A 17488-nucleotide genomic window follows, 5' to 3' on the forward strand; every position below is an offset into this window, starting at 1 on the left:
TGATGACAGTGAAGATGTGTGTGTGGGCGGAAGGGGAGTGGAGCAGTGACTGTGTGTGTGTGTGTGTGTGTAGTGTGTGTGGGTAGGTGGGGCCAGTGTGCTGTAAGTATGTAGAGGATGTGTGTTGGAGAAGATCCTGAAGACAATGTGCTGTGGATGTAGGGGGGGGGGGGGGCAGTGTGCAGCAAGTATGTAGAGGAGGCTTACTGTAGCAAGCAGTGTGCTGTATGAGGTGATGACAGTGATGATGTACTGTAAGTGTGTGTGTGTGTTTTTTTGTGTGTGTGGTGGGGGTGGGGTGGGGGGCAGAAAGGCTAGGCAATCAAGGGTAGATAGATGGAGGAGAAATCAAAAATAATAAATAAAAAGTTCTATGGAGATGTGCAAAAGTTGGAGAAAGTCAGATATGTGTGTGTGTGTGTTTTCACGTGTGATGAAATAAGAAAATAAATAAAAGGTCTGTAGCATAGGGAGAGGGATGTAAAAGTGCTAAAAGTCATGTAGGTGTGTGTGTGTGGGGGGGGGGGGGGGGGGGTCATGAGTGCTGAGGAGTGAATGAGTGCAAAGTCAGTATAGTGTGAGTTCAGAGTTGGGAAATGTTTGAGAGTGCTGAGGAGTGAATGTATGCAAAGTCAGTATAGTGTGAGTTCAGAGTTCGGATGGCCTGGGGATAAAAACTTCTCCTGAGTCTCTCAGTTCTGGCTTTGTGACTACATAGGCGTCTTCTTGATTTCAGCAGTAGGAATAATCCATTGTTAGGATGAGAAGAGTCCTTCAGAATCTTTTGGGCTCTTAGGAGTACTCTTCTGGAATAGATATCTTGTATTTTTCTATTTTCAAAATACTAGAATACTATAAAACTGTATTTTTCTATTTTCAAAATACTAGAATTACTCTTTAAAGGGAGCAAGAAATTAATTTGCAAACCTTCCATAACGGTCTATTTAATCAATTCATCAGTACACTGACTCTGTTAATTAAGAGCACATTCACACTAGACCACTGGTTCCGTTATTTTTAGCAATGTAAACGCAGTCTACCGAACTTGTGCGTGGACCCGAGACCGGACCAGAGTCCGCCAAAAAACAGTGATCTGGGGTACGGTTCGCTAGAACTTCGGTGCGGTTTGCTTTGGTGTGAATGCTGTCCGTTCCAAAACCAGGGTACTGGATATTTTACATTAAAATACATTTTAATGTATTTTTGGGCATCTACATGATCATCCAACTGCATAGCATGTCAACCTTAAGCTGCTCAATCAGCATATCAATGGGTTATTGAGGAGTGGCTACTATTTATACAACTTTATATCACCAAGGAAAATGCTTGTACAGGGGCACAGCACAACTATATTACGCCACTGATGATGAAAAGCCAAATTATTATTTTTTAATACCTTTTTTTTTTTTACTTATCTTTACCAGGGGTGCCAATAAATCTGGAGGGCACTGTACACACTTCAAGACCATTCAGGGATTTTTTTTTTTCATGTAAACAGAAACATCTAGATATGAAATTTTGAGAAGTACTGTAGAGATGCATTTTTAGGGGTTTAATTAAAGTCCTTTTAGGCAAGTCCCTCCACTCGGCAGCCATATTGCAATGCTTTTTGGGCACTCATCGGGCATCTATTTCGGCAGATCACAACACATGATTGGCACAATGTCTTCACAACACTCCACATGATTGGCTCAATGTATTCACAACACACCACATGATTGGCTCAATGTATTCACGTCAACGTTTTGCCACGGAAGGGGTGGGATAGACAACTGCCATATTGCCGTTACAAACTAACCCCATGCATTTCTATGGAGGGTTTTTTGAGTGCTGTGTCTCCTCATTAGAACGTCTCTGACAAAACAAAACATACAGGAATGGTCACAACATTGACAGGTAGGGGGAGACAAAACAAACAGTCCAGGTGGGGATCCTGACACCTTTATCAATCCAAATTACCTTAAATAAAGATTTATTACTTACTGTTACAGTATGTTTTCATTATTCCATATATTTTTTGTGTGGTGAAAAGTTATGGGAGTAACATAACTTCCAAGCTAAGAGAGCTTGTTGATAAAATTTAGAGAGTTTTATCGAAGTTTGGGGAGACTCAGTGTTTCCCCTACAATGTATTCATCAGCGGCGCAGCGCCGCTCCTGGAATTCAAGCACCATGTTTATGTTTATGCATGTTTATGTAAAGCACATTGAATGACTTCTGTGTATGAAATGTGCTATATAAATAAACTTGACTTGACCACTGCAAAAAAAGTTGCCTAATTAAAAAAAAAACACGCAAGTGAACTTCAGGAACAGCTGCCGTTCGTTCAGGTTTGATGTCAACAAATAATAGTAGGCTAACGTTGAAGGCGCAGTCAGGTATTCCACAGGAGATCACGCTTGTTTGTGTTTATGTTTAAGTTTATTAGCAGACGCAATTTTGTGCAAAAAAACGTAGCCTACATTATGTTAACCAATGAACCAAATTAAACACGCCAGCGAGATAGCTCGCCCAAGTAGCCTATTCCCAGATAAATTCCACGCATTGTTTCAATTTTGTTTGTGATAGAGGCAATGCTTTCAAGCCCTGTGTTGCTAACATACCTAAGCGGTGAAACTAAGGTCTAGCTAGCCTATTGGTGGGTTTAAATACATTTCAGTAATAGGATACGCAACCATTTACATCTGGAGATAGTTTGTAATTCCTGTAGAGCTCACCAAAATTATAGAAATGATACAAGACACGTATATAATCCAAGATAGAATTTCCTCGAGTTTTTGAGCATTTATTTTACCAAATGACATGGAAAACATAATTCATTTCATCCACATATTCTTATGCACCATGCACAACAACGCTACTAAGTTAGCTTAAAACCGTGAGAATCAAGCAAGCCTCTCGGGCCGTCACGGCATTAAAGTGACAGGCACTCAATTCGACTTGCACAGCACCAATACAGTGTAATGACATGAACGAGAAGTCTATATAGTTTATACAGTGCTGTGCCAAAGTTAAGACACCCCATGCTGAAATTGACTAAAGGGAGGAATAAAAAAAAACATGTTTTGCCTTTTGTCTTAATTAAAAAAAATAATAGGACATCAATTATTTTTTAATGTATCATGTATCGTAAATAAATAAATGTTATTAAATAAATAAATGTCTTAACTTATGCACAGCACTGTATATTCTAAATAGTAATAGTTTGTACAGTGGCCTACAGTGTACAGTTGTACAGTGACTAATTACTAATAATGTAAATGAAAAAGGTGAAAGAAAAACATGAATAAATCCTGTTCAAGTACTGCAATAATCATGCTTTGTACATGCTTGTGTTGATAGTTATGTCATAATTTGTAACTCAATCTGTCCATTTCCTTCACAAAATCCACCAGAAGCCACCATTTAAGGAGTATTTTTTTCAATGTTTTCTTTTTTTTTTGGGGGGGGGGGGGGGGGGGCATTCCTACGTTCAACAGCACCGCTGCTGGAAAAATTTCTAGGGGAAACACTGGAGACTAGTTACAAGAGTGTAAGAAGACCTCCTAACCTCATACAAATATTGTATGGAAAAAACTAAATAGATTGTGGAGCTTTGAGACATTCCTTTAGCCATTTAACCTTAAATGTATTATTTAAGTCAATGGAATTTAACAATTCAAAGGGGAGTCTGGAGTCTGTTGCAATATACCATCTCACCACCAGACGGGAGAATTTCCCCCAAGAATTAACCCTTGAGATTACACAATGTTGCTGTTAACAACTTTCTCTTATTTGCACAACAAGGAAATGCATAGGAGTTGACAAGAATCATTATGATCTGTTGACAGTCTGCCTATGCTTGACAGAGGCATGTAGTCAGTCTGGTTTCACAGAGAACCAGATTTTCAAATCTGCCAACATTTGAACCAACATTTTCAAACAGCACATAGGGGCATTGCAGACGGCACATTTTGAAGCTGCATGAAGGACTCTCCTAAATGAGCAGTTTATTGTAAATATGTGTGAGAATAAAGACAAGGGGACCGAAGTAATAGCTGAAGAGGAACATCACAGCCAGCATGGTAAGAAAACAAACACAAAACCAGAACAAAGAGTTGTTTCACAAAGTTGACTTTCTCTGTATCAAGTTACTGTAGGTGGCAGTTTCTGATACTTCTATCGAACCAGTCAAGAGAGGATGTAGTTTATAGTCACAGACAGAGTAATAAAAGTCTAAGCAAAGAATTGGGGAACTTTTGTTTCTGTTGAATCTTGGTTTTGTAGTGTAAATGAAGTTGTCAGAACTCGCAGGGTAAGTATATACCTATAGGCATGGTAGTATGTTTGTCCTGGGTTTGTATTGTATGTATTTATAAGTAGGATTCGCAAAAGGAATCATACATGTATTTTCATCATTTCAAACAGAGTTTGTGCCATAACATGCATTTGAGTCACAAATTAAGTGTTACAATGTAGTGCATGCCAATTGATGGCAGTCTAGCATGGACATTTTTCAGTTGGAGTGAAAATGTGGAGCTGTAAAAGTCCAGCTTCAGGAAGTAAAAGTCCTACCAACAGAGGTGATTTCACTAATTATGTGATGTGCTGTGCTGGTTAGAATGAGCCGTTTTAGTAAATGGTCAGAAGAAATATAGTAAGTTAGGAGTTTTGCGTCCTGAAGCCGGAAGTTTACTCCTCTGCGTGGCTGCAATGCCGGCTCACAGCGACACAGAGGTGAGGTGTAAACTTCCCGCCCACTCACTCAACCACATGGATACTTGCTCAACCACACTTAAGTGTGCGTGTTTTTGCTAGAACATTGGAACAATTTTGACTGTGGTGTGTATACTGTATGTCCTCCCAAGTTCATTATACACAAGGCATCTTTCTGAGCAATGTTGTTGGGTAATGCAGTACTGTATTTCTGTTCTGGCACATTCCTTTTGATATTGGGAAACTTTAATCCTCAGTAGGCAAATTAACATGATCATGCAATCGGAACACACAGAACTGGTTATGTGGTTGCCCTGCAACATTGCTTAAAAAGTTGCCCCATGTATCACCTTAAAACAATATCCAGCATTCTGGGCAAGCATTATATATCAGTTTACCATTTGTTCTTTTAAATTATTACACGGCTCTTCAGAGTGCTGTGGGCCTTCCCAACGTTCGGGCCTATGTTAAATCTATATAAATCACCGACAAAGTATATAATCACCGCTGTCAATGGCAACGGGTTGATTAACGTCTTTCATATCCCTCCGCAAGAATTCTGTTTGCTTAATGCAATGGAATTTCATTGAAAGGGAAAGTAAGCTAGTAAGACGTGGCCACGCAACACCTTGAAACTGTCAAGTTCTATCTGTGTGGCGAACTATTTATTTTGTCAGCAGAAGACACGGAACGGTAGCAAAATCATTTTTAAAGATTCATTGTGTTAGGTTTCTTTTCTCGTTTTGGCAAGTAGCTGTGTAATAAGCGGGATAATGTATTGTCCGCCGGTAATTATCAGAAAATAAGTCCCTTCAGGTCGAAGCAAAACCCTGTTCTCCCTGTCAGGACTTATTTTCTGATAATTACCGGTGGACAATACATTATCCCTTACGTAACAGAACTGCATTGGGTTGCCCAATAGCTTTGTTAGTTTGTACCACTTGACAAGTTCAGTGGTGACTGAGTACATTACATTACACAGACACTGTTGCCCAAAGTGACTTACTGTCAACTACAGTATATTACAAGGGATTACATTGTCCCCGGAGCAACTTGGGGTTAAGTGCCTACTGTAGCTCAAGGGCACAACGGTGGAAGCCGGGAACTGAACCCACGACTTATCAGGCTACCGAACGCTAGCCCAGTTCCTTACACTACCAGCGCGAGTACATCTGTCAGGACCCACAGAGACAGACAAGAAGTCAAGCAGAGTGAGATTTATTTACCGGCATCATAGGCATCAGAACATCACAGGCAAAATCCAGGGTTTTCACGAAAACATGGCCTACTGGCAAAAGTTCAGAAGTGTCATACCACACGCTGAGAACACAGAAGATCCAAAAGGCAAACTTAGGAGATTCAGCGTCAACAGCAGTTCAGAACAGATTTCAAGGAACAGCGTGACCTGGAGTTCTGTAGCATCCGATGATGAGGCCAGAGACAGAGTGCTGGGTGAATGGAGATTAAGTTTTCTGTGGTTCAGTGAAGTGCAGGTGAAAGTGATCACCAATCAGGAGGGAAGAGAATGAGCAGTGGAGACTGATTGGTTGGGGTGAGTAACTAATAAGCAGGGGAGAGTGAACGGGCAGGTGTGGTTAAGTTGGACTGATTGCTCGTTTGGGAACCTGGCCTGGCTGTGACAACATCTCTGATACATTATTTAAAATGTAACAGGTCAGCATAGTTGATCTATTGACTGTTTACTGTTTACAGATTACTCCCCCAGTTACATTTTAGTTTGTGCACCCGGTCCATTTGTGTCATAAACACGAGCTTCTATCAATAGTGATGCCACAAAAAAAGCAACATTTATTTTCTGGTTTTGGAACGGATAGCGTTCACACCAAAGACCACACTGAGTTCTAGCAAACCATACCTCAGACCACTGTTTTCTGGCTTAGTCGACAGAATTAGTGTACTGATGAAGGAATAGATTAAATAGCCAGATATTGAAGGTTTGCAAAGTGATCTCATACTCCCTTATTCTTTGTATTTTGAAAATAGAAAAATACAGTAATTTATTTTTATACGTCGTGGCTGCCGTATTTTGTAGTTTATTTTGATAGACTTTAAATTAGTGTATTTGATATTTTATTTGAAAATATATTTTGATGTGTGTTATAACCATCCCTGGTTGTAGCATGTCAACCTTAAGCTGCTCAATCAGCATATCAAGCTCAATCATGGGTTATTGAGGAGTGGCTCCTATTTATACCACTTTATACCATCAAGGAAAATGCTTGTACAGGGATCCAGCACAACTATGTTACGCCACTGATGAAAATAATACCTCTTTTACTTATCTTTACCAGGGGTGCCAATACATGTGAAGGGCGACACTTCAAGACCATTTAGGGGTTTTCTTTTTCATGAAAATAAAAACAACTGGATATGTCTGTATATTTTGGGAAGCAGAGATGCATTTTTAGGGATTTAATCAAGGGGTTCAGGGGTTTAAGATTCCATACTTTCACATGTCCACCACCTCAAGTTTTTTGTTTTTGGTTTAATTGTTTATCTTTTGCCTGTTTCTTTCAGAGCTGAGAGTGATTGTACTTGGTGGTAAACAATCTGGCAAGACGTCTTTGATCAACAGAGTGCTCAGGGACTTTTCACCCAGGGAAATAGCAGTTGAGAGAAGAAAAGGTGTGGTCAATGACAGGTCAGTTGTCATGGTAGACACCATTGGATGGTGGAGGAACTACAAGTTGATTGACACGGCGAAGTTCATTACGCTGAAACTTCAGCAGAGCTTGTCTCAGTGTCCACCAGAACCGCATGCCTTCATCTTGACCATCAGGGTTGATATGATATTCGATGAAGAAAATAGGAGATCTGTAGAGGAACACATGGGGCTTTTTGGGGAGAATATTTGGGAACACACCATAGTGGTTTTCACCAAAGGAGAATCTCTGGAGGGTAAAAGCATAAAGCAGCACACTGAGAGTGAGGGGGAGGCTCTGAAGTGGGTATTAGAGAAATGTGGGAATAGATACTGTGTCTATGACAACGGAAACAGTGAGGATAACCAGGTCACAAAACTACTGGGCGAGATAGAGAATGTTATTAAGATTAACAGAGGTGGGTACTTTAAGCTTGATGACAAATATTTATTGGAGGTTGAAAAGAGGGCAAGACTTGTGAAAGAAAAAGCAAATGGCAGACTCAAGAGGAGGATGGAAAAAAGAGAACAACTGAAAGAAGAAGGTAAGATGTTCTTGAAAAGAAACAATCCACTCTGCATTTGAGAGATGGACATCTCAGCCAAATATTTACACACAATAGGCCTCATTCAACAATATCTTCCTAACAGGGAATTTTAACTGCATCCAAGCGAGGGACTTTTGCGTAGCCTTGAATGTTCTCTGTCCACTCAGTTGTTACAGTAGGTCATGACGCAATAATGTGCCAATAATTCTTTTTCCAAGTGCGTCCAACTACTCTCAGAGCCGCTCGCCACTACTTTTTCCGCTATTCAGGTGTCAATTGCTAACTTAGGTAGCAACTATGGTTTGGGGAAACGCGCTCCAGAGTAGTATTTCAGAAAATTGTCATCATACTACTCACTTGTTGCCTCAACTTAATAAAATCCTATTTTTCATGGAGGCCTGGATGTTACTGATAATATCATCTGGCTGCACAGCTACAATCATAGGCGCTGATACGGAGCACCCACGTGTGCCAGTTTACAGTCCCGGCTAAATTTACATTAATTTAAAATCAAACATCGCAGTTGATGTTAAATTCAGCATCTCTCATAATGTGATTGGCTATGTTGCTGTCAATCCCCTACTCCATATCCTAACCACCAATGAGAGCGTCTCTCGTATGAAAATTCATGACACTTCCCACCTGAAGAATTAACGCAAGGCCTTGTCGGTTCTTCGGCCCTGAATGTTTAAAATGTATATAGCCCTGAATATCATTTTAAAAGTAGTCTGACAAAGCTTATTGTTTTGTGACACAGCTAAACACTGGTACCTCATAGAACGTTTATAACATAGCCTATTAATGTGATGAGGTGGTCCCAACTCGCAAAAGTAAAGCAGATAAAGAACTCACGCAAATCTAGCCTACAACATGCAGACAGCTTCATGCTACTTGTTACAGAATTGTTTAATGAACTTATTTTAATCCTTGGTTGGTCAGCCGAACCAAATCGGTAGCAACAAGCTAACAACCCCGACCCCGACCAAGATCTTCAGGCATATCCAACTCCGCCCACTGGACCTAGATCCAGCTTCACCCCTTGGATCTTGTGTTCTGCAGCGAATCCTACTTCAGATGCCCCGTTCCTATTTTCTTTCTGTCACATTGTCCTGCTATTTTGAATGAGGAACATGACGCAATAGTGCAACATGCTGAATGAATTCAGTTCGGACAGAGATGACTCATTGCTAGGCCAAAATTGAACACTGGCATGCAGTTAGGATAAGCTGTAACCTAAGAACAAATCCCAAATAAAATGTCATAACTGAATTCCAGGATCTTTGTGAAAAGTGAATACATTTCTTCTCATGAAGGGTTGGTGAATGAGGCCCAATGTTTGTTTTTTGTTTTTGTATATGAATCTGAACATCATAAACATACTTTTATATGATATATGATTGTCAGTCAATGGTAGAACCTTTTCTGAAGAGATCTCTTGACCCTTCAGCCAAGATTCAGTCCCTACCAGAAATCAGGATGCTTCTAGTGGGGTGGATAAGCTCCAGAAAAACTTCAGCAAAAAATACCATTCTAAACAGAGAGGAGAGTTTCACCAGGAGGACCATGGCAGCTGAGATACAAACTGGAGAAGTGGCAGGACAAAAGGTCTCTGTGGTGGACACTCCTAGCTGGTGGAAGTACTTCCCTGCCCACTACACTCCTGGATGGGTGAAAACGGAACTCCAAAAAAGTCTGAGCCTAGGCTCTAAAGCTCCCCATGCCATACTCATTGCAGTTCCAGCAGACACAACCTTCCTTGAGGAACAGAGGAAGATTACTGAAGACAACATGAAGATGTTTGGTGATCATATCTGGAGACACACCATCGTGTTGTTCACTTGTGGAGATCGGCTGCGAGACATGAGTATTGAGGAGCACATTGAGTGTGAAGGAGAACCACTACAGTGGCTCATTGAGAAATGTGGGAACAGATATCACATCTTTGACAATGTCAACAGAGGAGACGGGTCCCAGGTTACAGAGCTGCTGGAGAGGATCAGGGAGATGATAGCAGGAAACAGCTCCTATACTGACACCCAGAACACAGAGGTGAGGGAAACATCAGAACCAGAAGGGTTGGGTGTAGAGATGGGAATGCTGTTAGATAAAGAGTGGAATGCAATGGACAAAATAATGGAGGAGAAGATTAAAGAACTATGGACACAACTGCTTGGAAAAGGAAACCAGAGCATGGATGCTGTTGTGAAATGTGAGTATAGCGTATGTAAAAGCGTCTTTGAAAATGTTGTTAGGATTCTGAGCTAAATACTGGTAAACACACACACAATTTAATTTCATATATCAAATTATTTTTTTAAATCCATTCAAAACTGACAAATTCATGTATTAGGGCTAAGCTACACCAGGCGCGTAACTGAAGCGTTCCGTTCGTGTTGCGTCTGCTGCAACAATTAGCTTCCACTACAATCAATGGAAGTAGCTACACCAGAGGTGATAGCGGCACGTAAGTTCGGAAAAAATAGACCATTGTCTAAAATGGATTTTACGCGTTGCGAACGGAACACTTCAGTTACGCGCCTGGTGTAGCTTCCCTGTCAGTTGCCAGATTTAAGTTTTTATCTTCCTTCACCAGTTAAGGAAAATGAGTCTTCAGAAAACCAAACAAATGAAAAACCACCAGAAAGTCCTAACACTTCAGCCCCTGGGGAGGGGACTTCTAAATCAGGTCCTTTCATTCATTTATTCATTCATTCTACTATGTCATCCTTTAGCAACAGAGATTCCAGTTGCAATTATTGTATAGAATTAGCCTGGGTGTTCCCATGCTGCCTTGCGCGCGATTTGATTCACGCTGCTAAGGCAGCCTGGAGACCATGGAGCAAATTTTCGCCTGAGATAGGGAACCAATCACAGAACAGGGGGGAAAGCAAGACGATGATGAGCTATGCACAGACGCATTTGATAGACATCCGTGGCACCCAATAAACGGATCTGGGCATTTTTTTCAAATACGAGAAAATGAACGTTTGGTTCCCAGACCACGCCCCAGTGGTGGCGCTAGCCAGGCTAGTATAGAATATCTCTAAATAATAGAATTGCAGTAGCTAAAATTGAGCTAACATGTTGTGCTTAATATACACTACAGAGGCTGGAGACAAAACATATCTATCAGAAGAGGACCAACATCACCTCTTAAGACAGACCAGTGAGGTGCACTCTGAACTTATGGAGAAAATTAAGGAGACCCTTAATCGAGAATTTAGCAGACGAGAGATATTTTACATGGAAAGAGCTTCTGGACTAATCCAGGAGATGAGCACATCATATGGTGAGCAAATTCTTTGACCTGTATGACCACTAAGTCTTACTCTGATCAAAAGTAGGTAGCTAGGTTCTTTTTAAAGGAACACTCCTACGTTTTTTACATTTATTTTTGACCTTTGCCAACAGAGATTCCATTTGAAATTATTGCAGGGAATATCTCTAGCCTTCTAAATATGTAATAATAGAATTGCAGAAGCAGTTGTTCTGTGCCTTAAATTGATCATTCTTTTGAGCATTGGCACTTCACTGATTGATACCACTAGGGGGACATCGAGAGTGTCCTTTGACCAGTCAATGCCTCTGGCATGACCTCTATGACCAGCCAATACCCTGGCATGGCCTCTGTTATTGGTCAATGCCTCTGGCATGACTTATGTGATTGGTCAATGCCTCTAGAATGGCCTCCTATACCGGTCAATGTCTCTAGTACTAACCGCCTGGAGAGTGCCACTAGGGGAATCTCCAAAGTTTGTTTCTCCAGTTCCAATGACCTGTCTGGTGAAAGACTTGCTTCAAGACCTGCTCATGCTGAAATTATCAGTGTTACTTGATGGCAACACTGAATGGTCAAAAAGTCCAAGACAGAGGTACTAGTGGTACCAGCTAGTGTATTACTGTATGCACCACCTTCTGTAAACCAACTGTATAGTCTACATTGCACCATATTTCTTCCTGTCTATGCACCACCTGTCAATACTTTGTATATCACATTGCACTGTTCTGCTTTTTTTTTGCACTTCTGGTTAGACACAAACTGCATTTTGTTTTCTTTGTACTTGTACTCTGCACAATGACAATAAAGTTGAATCTAATCTAATCTAGTGTGCCAGTGCTTACAAGAACACCATTTAGAGCTACAACCCACTCTCTAATATTGTGTGCATTACATATACAACAGAGGCTGGAGACAAAAAACATCTATCAGGGGAAGACCTACATCACCTCTCAAGGCAGACCACTGAGATGCACTCTGATCTTCAGGAGAAAATTAAGGAGACTCTTAATCGAGAATTCAGCAGACGAAAGACAGTTTTCATGGAAAGAGCTTCTGGAATATTCCAGATGAGCACATCTCACGGTGAGCCAATTTGTTGACCTTTATGAGCACTGAGGCTTACTCTGATCAAAAGCAGGCAGGTAGGATTTAAAGGTGCTCTAAGAAGGGTTGGGTAACGTCACTTCTAGCTAGCTCGTCCCTACCTCCTGTGCAACTGAAACTGACATGAACGTGCATCTCATCAGTGATTGGCTGTAACAGTTTGTTATGTTTCATGGTCCAGGATGGACCAGACTGTTTTTGTTGCCATTTTTGGAGCCTGGGCTGTTTACAGTGACAGCATTTTACAGTGTATTCAGGGGAAAGGCAGCTAACAGATTGTGAGATGTTTGCTGTATGTGACAAAAAGCTTAGAAACCGCATAACATGACATAGAGCATGTTAATGGAATATGCCGACTTTTTTTTTGTTTATTTGCCATCTACGGCCATGTTAGATAAGAGGATACTCTTCTTGTCTCTGTGCGTACAATTACTCCGTCTGACACACCACCGTTAGCCTAGCATTATTCATTGAAGTGGGTGGAACCAACTACCCAAAATTTACAAAAACATTTTCTTATTTACATGATGTGACTTGTGGAGTTACAATGTGTACAAATACAAATGTAAAATGAGACACATAGTTCTACGCAGATATATACTTGGAAATATATTATCATGTTGGCGAAGCATTGTTACTGTGCAGGGATTTGCATATATAGCTAAACAGCTGCATAAATGGCAACATAGCATTTGTGGCCAGTAGGCACAGAGCAAACCACAACTCCTGGAAGATACATGCTATCAACTGATGCAACTGGATTTTGGCCTACATAGCCCACCTCTCATACCCAAACATGCAATTCTCTGAACATATTGGTTGTTTGTGTTCTATGTATTTCTGATTTGTTTTCTAGATATGACATCAGAACCTGATGAGCAAGAATTTCAACAAGCAAGAAAAAAAGTGTGCAGGTGGCTTTTAAGCTCCTCTGGATTTGGATCCGAAGTGGAAGATGAGGACATCAGATGTTTAGAGTGACAAGCATGGTTGCTATTGGAAATCAATTGTTTAAAGTAACACTGGAATTCCCCTTTTCTTCAATTCCCAACATTTTCCCAGTTCATCTAAACCCAACAAAAAGGGTCATGTTCCTACTTGCCTACTTGCGACAACAATATCACAAAGTACAATACCGGGTGTTCCAAGCTGTTAGAATCTACACTACAGCATAACCTGTCAGGGAACATGAGACTCAGCATCATCTCCCAGATGGGGTCTTATCAGGATAAAAAACAAAGGTCCATGCTGCTGTGGCCTTATCCAGGGTCAGGAAGCAAACTGAGGTGTAAATGACATCAATCAATTGTAATATGGACATGGGGGTAGACCATTAAGAACCACCCAGGTACATATACCTTCTATAAGTGATATTTTTTTACGTTTTAGAGCCTAAAAATGTCATGTTAGTGGCATAATGTGCACTTATTGCAATGGAATACATATACATGTTTACATTTTGTGATTTATTACGAGAAAAGAAAAATGTATCATTATTTTTAAATCCCTCTATAGAGACTATTGGGAAACTGTTGCTGTTTGAGGATCAACTACCAGATATTACCACTTTACCACAACCATTGGTGGATACTGTGTTGTGTTGCTACCATGGTTTTACCCTATTATTACCATGAAACTACCCTCTTATTACCGATCTGTATATGAAGTGCTACCCACAAATTCATTCAGTCATTACTGTTCAATAAAAAAAGAGACATTGGCCTTATCCTTTGACCTTGACATTAAAATGTATTTTGAAATGTCTGTATACTTTCGACTTCCTGTATGTAACGATTTATATTTATTTTACATTGCACCGTTTTATGCAGGTTTAGTAATGTTGCACAATAAATTGAAAGACATTTTGATGTATCTTAACCTCAAGGTCAGATTACTGTGAATTGAATCAGGCGTTTTGGATCATTGAGGAGTAAAAATTGACACGGGGCAGAATATCCATTTTAACTATTGATACTCTGGCTTGGAGGGAGTTTGGAAGCTTTGACCAACGTTCTGTATCCTTTACAATTTGGTTATGTATGTTTTGAAAATTATGAGATGCTATGTGAAAAATAGAAGGTAAAATATCTATCCCAAGGTACCTAAACTGACCCACTACAGGGATATTAGAAGGCAAAGGCGTCACTGATCGAATTGAATTTAAATGCATTAGTGATGATTTAATCCAATTAATTTTATATCCAGATATAGTGAACTAAATGTATCAAACATAGATAATATGTGTGGAAGAGAAGTGCCTGTGTCACCAACATAAAGAAGAATACCATCAGCAAATAGAGATATACGGTGTTCAGAATTATTGATAGAGATGGGAACAACAGACGGGTGTTGCCTGATTTTTTGAGCCAGTGGTTCAAGAGAGAGAACGAAAAGTAAAGGAGAAAGGGGGCAACCCTGGCGGGTGTAAAGGGAAGGTATTATTAATATAAACCATGGCAGAGGGGTTTGCGTATAGGACCTTAATCATTTTGATAAAGTCTGAACCTAATCCAAATTTGTCGAGAGTAACCCATAAATAATCTTTTTCTAGCCTGTCGAACGCCTTCTCGGCGTCAAGTGACAGGACTGAACATGGTAAATCGATCTCATTAGCGGCATGGATGATGTGGAGAAGCCGGCGTACATTATCAGATGCTAATCTGCCCTTGATGAATCCAGTCTGATCATTATGTATTAACTTTGTCAAAAAACCTTCAAGTCGTGAGGCAAGGGACCTTGGCATATAATTTCACATCTCCATTTAAAAGAGATAAGGGTCTGTAGTTACCGCATTCAGAGGGGTCTTTGTTTGGTTTAAGAAGTAATGTGATTATTGCAGTGTTGACACTTGAATTAAAAGCACCTTTGTCAATAGCAGTATTAATCATGTTTAACAAAGGTGGTCCAACTATGTCCCAAAAGGCCAAGTATACCTCTAGAGGGATACCGTCCCAGCCTGGGGATTTGCCCTTTTTCATACTGGCAAGAGCCTCTTTCAACTCTTCTAATGGGATTGGAGCAGCTAATTTTTCTGAATATTGGCTAGTGAGGGTGGGGAGTTCAAGGTCCTTGAAAAAGTTTTTACAGGAATCCATGTTTAGGAATACCTCAGAAGAATAGAGGTTGGAGTAGATTTTTTTAAAAGCTGCATTCATTTCACAAGGCTCAGTTAAAGTAGCAGAAGGTGAAATAGTCATTATAGAAGAACATTTCTCGTTCTGTTTAAGTCGTACGGCTAGTAGATGGCTAGGTCTGGAGCCATTAAAGTAATAATTTCTTCTGGTTCTATGTATTAAAAATTCAGCTCTCTGTCTCAGCTCAGATTTTATTGTGAATATTTTCCCCAACAGGGTGTCAGATTGTGTGTGTTGCCTTTCTGACTCAAGTTGAATAAGAGCATCCTCTAATTCACTTATTTTACGAAGCTACGAAGATAAGAGGAAAAAGAAATAGTTGAGTCTCTAATTGATCCTTTAATAGCATCCCATAAGAATATAGGATCTTCTACTGGACCTGTATTGATTTCTATAAAAGTGTTTAAGGAATTACTAAGAAAAGTACAGAATTCCTCATTTTGGAGGAGGGATGTATTGAAGCGCCATCGTGAGGCTCTAGGTGGAGTATGCATTAATGTAATATGAGCTGAAACCATACTGTGATCTGATAAAGGAGAGGGTATAATTGCTACATTATGAATTTCAGAGAAGGAAGTTGGAGATGCTAATGTAATCTATTCTAGAGAGAGTCTGGTGTCTGGCTGAATATAAAGTGTACTGTTTTGAAGTAGGATTAATTATGCGATAAATGTCTACCAAACTGAGAGATGTCAAGACACCTTTAATATCTTTTGATGCACTTAATTGGGAGGGGGTTGATTTTGGAGCTGACTTGTCCAAAGCTAGATTAATACAAGCATTCATGTCTGCACCTAAAATAAGTGAAAAGTCATGTAGTTGCGCTAGAACTGAAACTAAATTAGGGAAAAAATCTGATTCATACTGAGATGGGGCATAAACAGAAATAAAAGCAAATTTACGACCTGAGATGACAGTTTTAATGTATGAAATTCAGACCATCTTCACTCCCATACTTTCCCATTATATTCAATGAAAGGCTATGTTTCAATACTATTAATGAACCTCTGGTTTTTTAATTTAAAGATGCAGAGGATGCCACATAGTAGTGTCTGTTTGCAAAGCGTTTAGTATCCTGTGTTCTTAAATGAGATTCTAACACTCTTTTTATTAATGGGCACTCACAACCCCACGTCACAAATACCCAACCACCCACTTCCAAACTCATTTAGTTTCTGCAGAAAAATAAAACCTTGGAGGTCACTGAGGCCTCTCTCACATATCTCCGTCCAAATACCTTACGTTAGAAATGGCAAAATACAAATACTAGAATCTAACTGAAATCACCAGAGGCTCGCGTCGGGCCGTTTTTACCATCTAGAACATTAACTTTGTCTAGTCGAACAGCGTGTCGTCCATTATCCCTTACTTAAAGACTTTACTCGATATTGCTTCAAAATTATTATTCGGTCACATCCTGTTGCATATTTTAGAGGTTTTTGAGACGGATGTTTTTAGATAGATAGATAGATAGATAGATAGATAGATAAATAGATACTTTATTGATCCCTAGGGGAAATTCAAGGTCTCAGCAGCATACATACAACACAAACACATTATTTAACATCAGAAAGAGTAATTAAAGTATATAATATAAAAACACAACTAAGCAATAAGGACAGTAGAAGATAAAGAATATGCTAAATATACACATTTTTTTATTATTATCGGGGCAGCTAGAGACCACAAAGGACAGATGAGAGTTCAAAACAACTGTATTACAGGGGCCATATTGGATTCAGCTGATTGGTGGAGTGATGCAATGATGTACTACATCATGTTTGTCTACTGATTTTTTTTTAGATCATCTCCCTAGGTTAACTTATGTTCTCCCTCAGTGTTCCAGTGCTATCTCACGCTGTGCGTGCACAATATAAAACTTGAATTCAGTTAAACTATCATCAGACTATCCGCCTTACTAGTTTTTCGGCCGAGGAGTCGTTACTGGTGAAGGTTGCCGACCCCTAGATGGATAAATGGAATCCTGGTCAATATAACTTGGCTTTACTTCAATATTCAATTCACCTCCTTGGATATTTTCTCCTTTTATTGCTTTTATAAATGG

At 39.9% G+C, this 17488-nt stretch overlaps 1 protein-coding gene across 2 annotated transcripts; it reads left to right on the forward strand.

Annotated features, from left to right (window-relative positions):
- Positions 1-3914: 3914 nt before the first annotated feature.
- Positions 3915-14167, forward strand: LOC121718267 (GTPase IMAP family member 8-like). 2 transcript variants are annotated; one of them, XR_006033900.1, is made up of 8 exons: positions 3915-4064; positions 7234-7902; positions 9353-10114; positions 10499-10591; positions 11012-11194; positions 12089-12268; positions 13146-13637; positions 13805-14167. XR_006033900.1 is itself a non-coding variant. In XM_042103203.1 (7 exons), the coding sequence occupies exons 1-7, from the start codon at positions 4001-4003 to the stop codon at positions 13268-13270; spliced, it is 2076 nt and encodes a 691-aa protein (XP_041959137.1). In that variant the 5' UTR covers positions 3915-4000; the 3' UTR covers positions 13271-14167. The 2 variants fall into 2 exon arrangements, 1 of the variants encoding a protein (XP_041959137.1); XM_042103203.1 differs by having other exon boundaries at positions 13146-14167.
- The last annotated feature ends 3321 nt before the right edge of the window (positions 14168-17488 follow it).

This window comes from Alosa sapidissima, chromosome 9, assembly GCF_018492685.1.
Source record: "Alosa sapidissima isolate fAloSap1 chromosome 9, fAloSap1.pri, whole genome shotgun sequence".
Classification (NCBI taxonomy): domain Eukaryota; kingdom Metazoa; phylum Chordata; class Actinopteri; order Clupeiformes; family Clupeidae; genus Alosa; species Alosa sapidissima.

Bases quoted from the DNA above. Each gene is read 5' to 3' on its own strand.
- LOC121718267 (XM_042103203.1), top strand. From the start codon at position 4,001: ATGTGTGAGAATAAAGACAAGGGGACCGAAGTAATAGCTGAAGAGGAA. The intron at 4,065-7,233 runs GTAAGAAAACAA...TGTTTCTTTCAG, and splicing joins GGAACATCACAGCCAGCATG to AGCTGAGAGTGATTGTACTT. The intron at 11,195-12,088 runs GTGAGCAAATTC...CATATACAACAG, and splicing joins GGAGATGAGCACATCATATG to AGGCTGGAGACAAAAAACAT.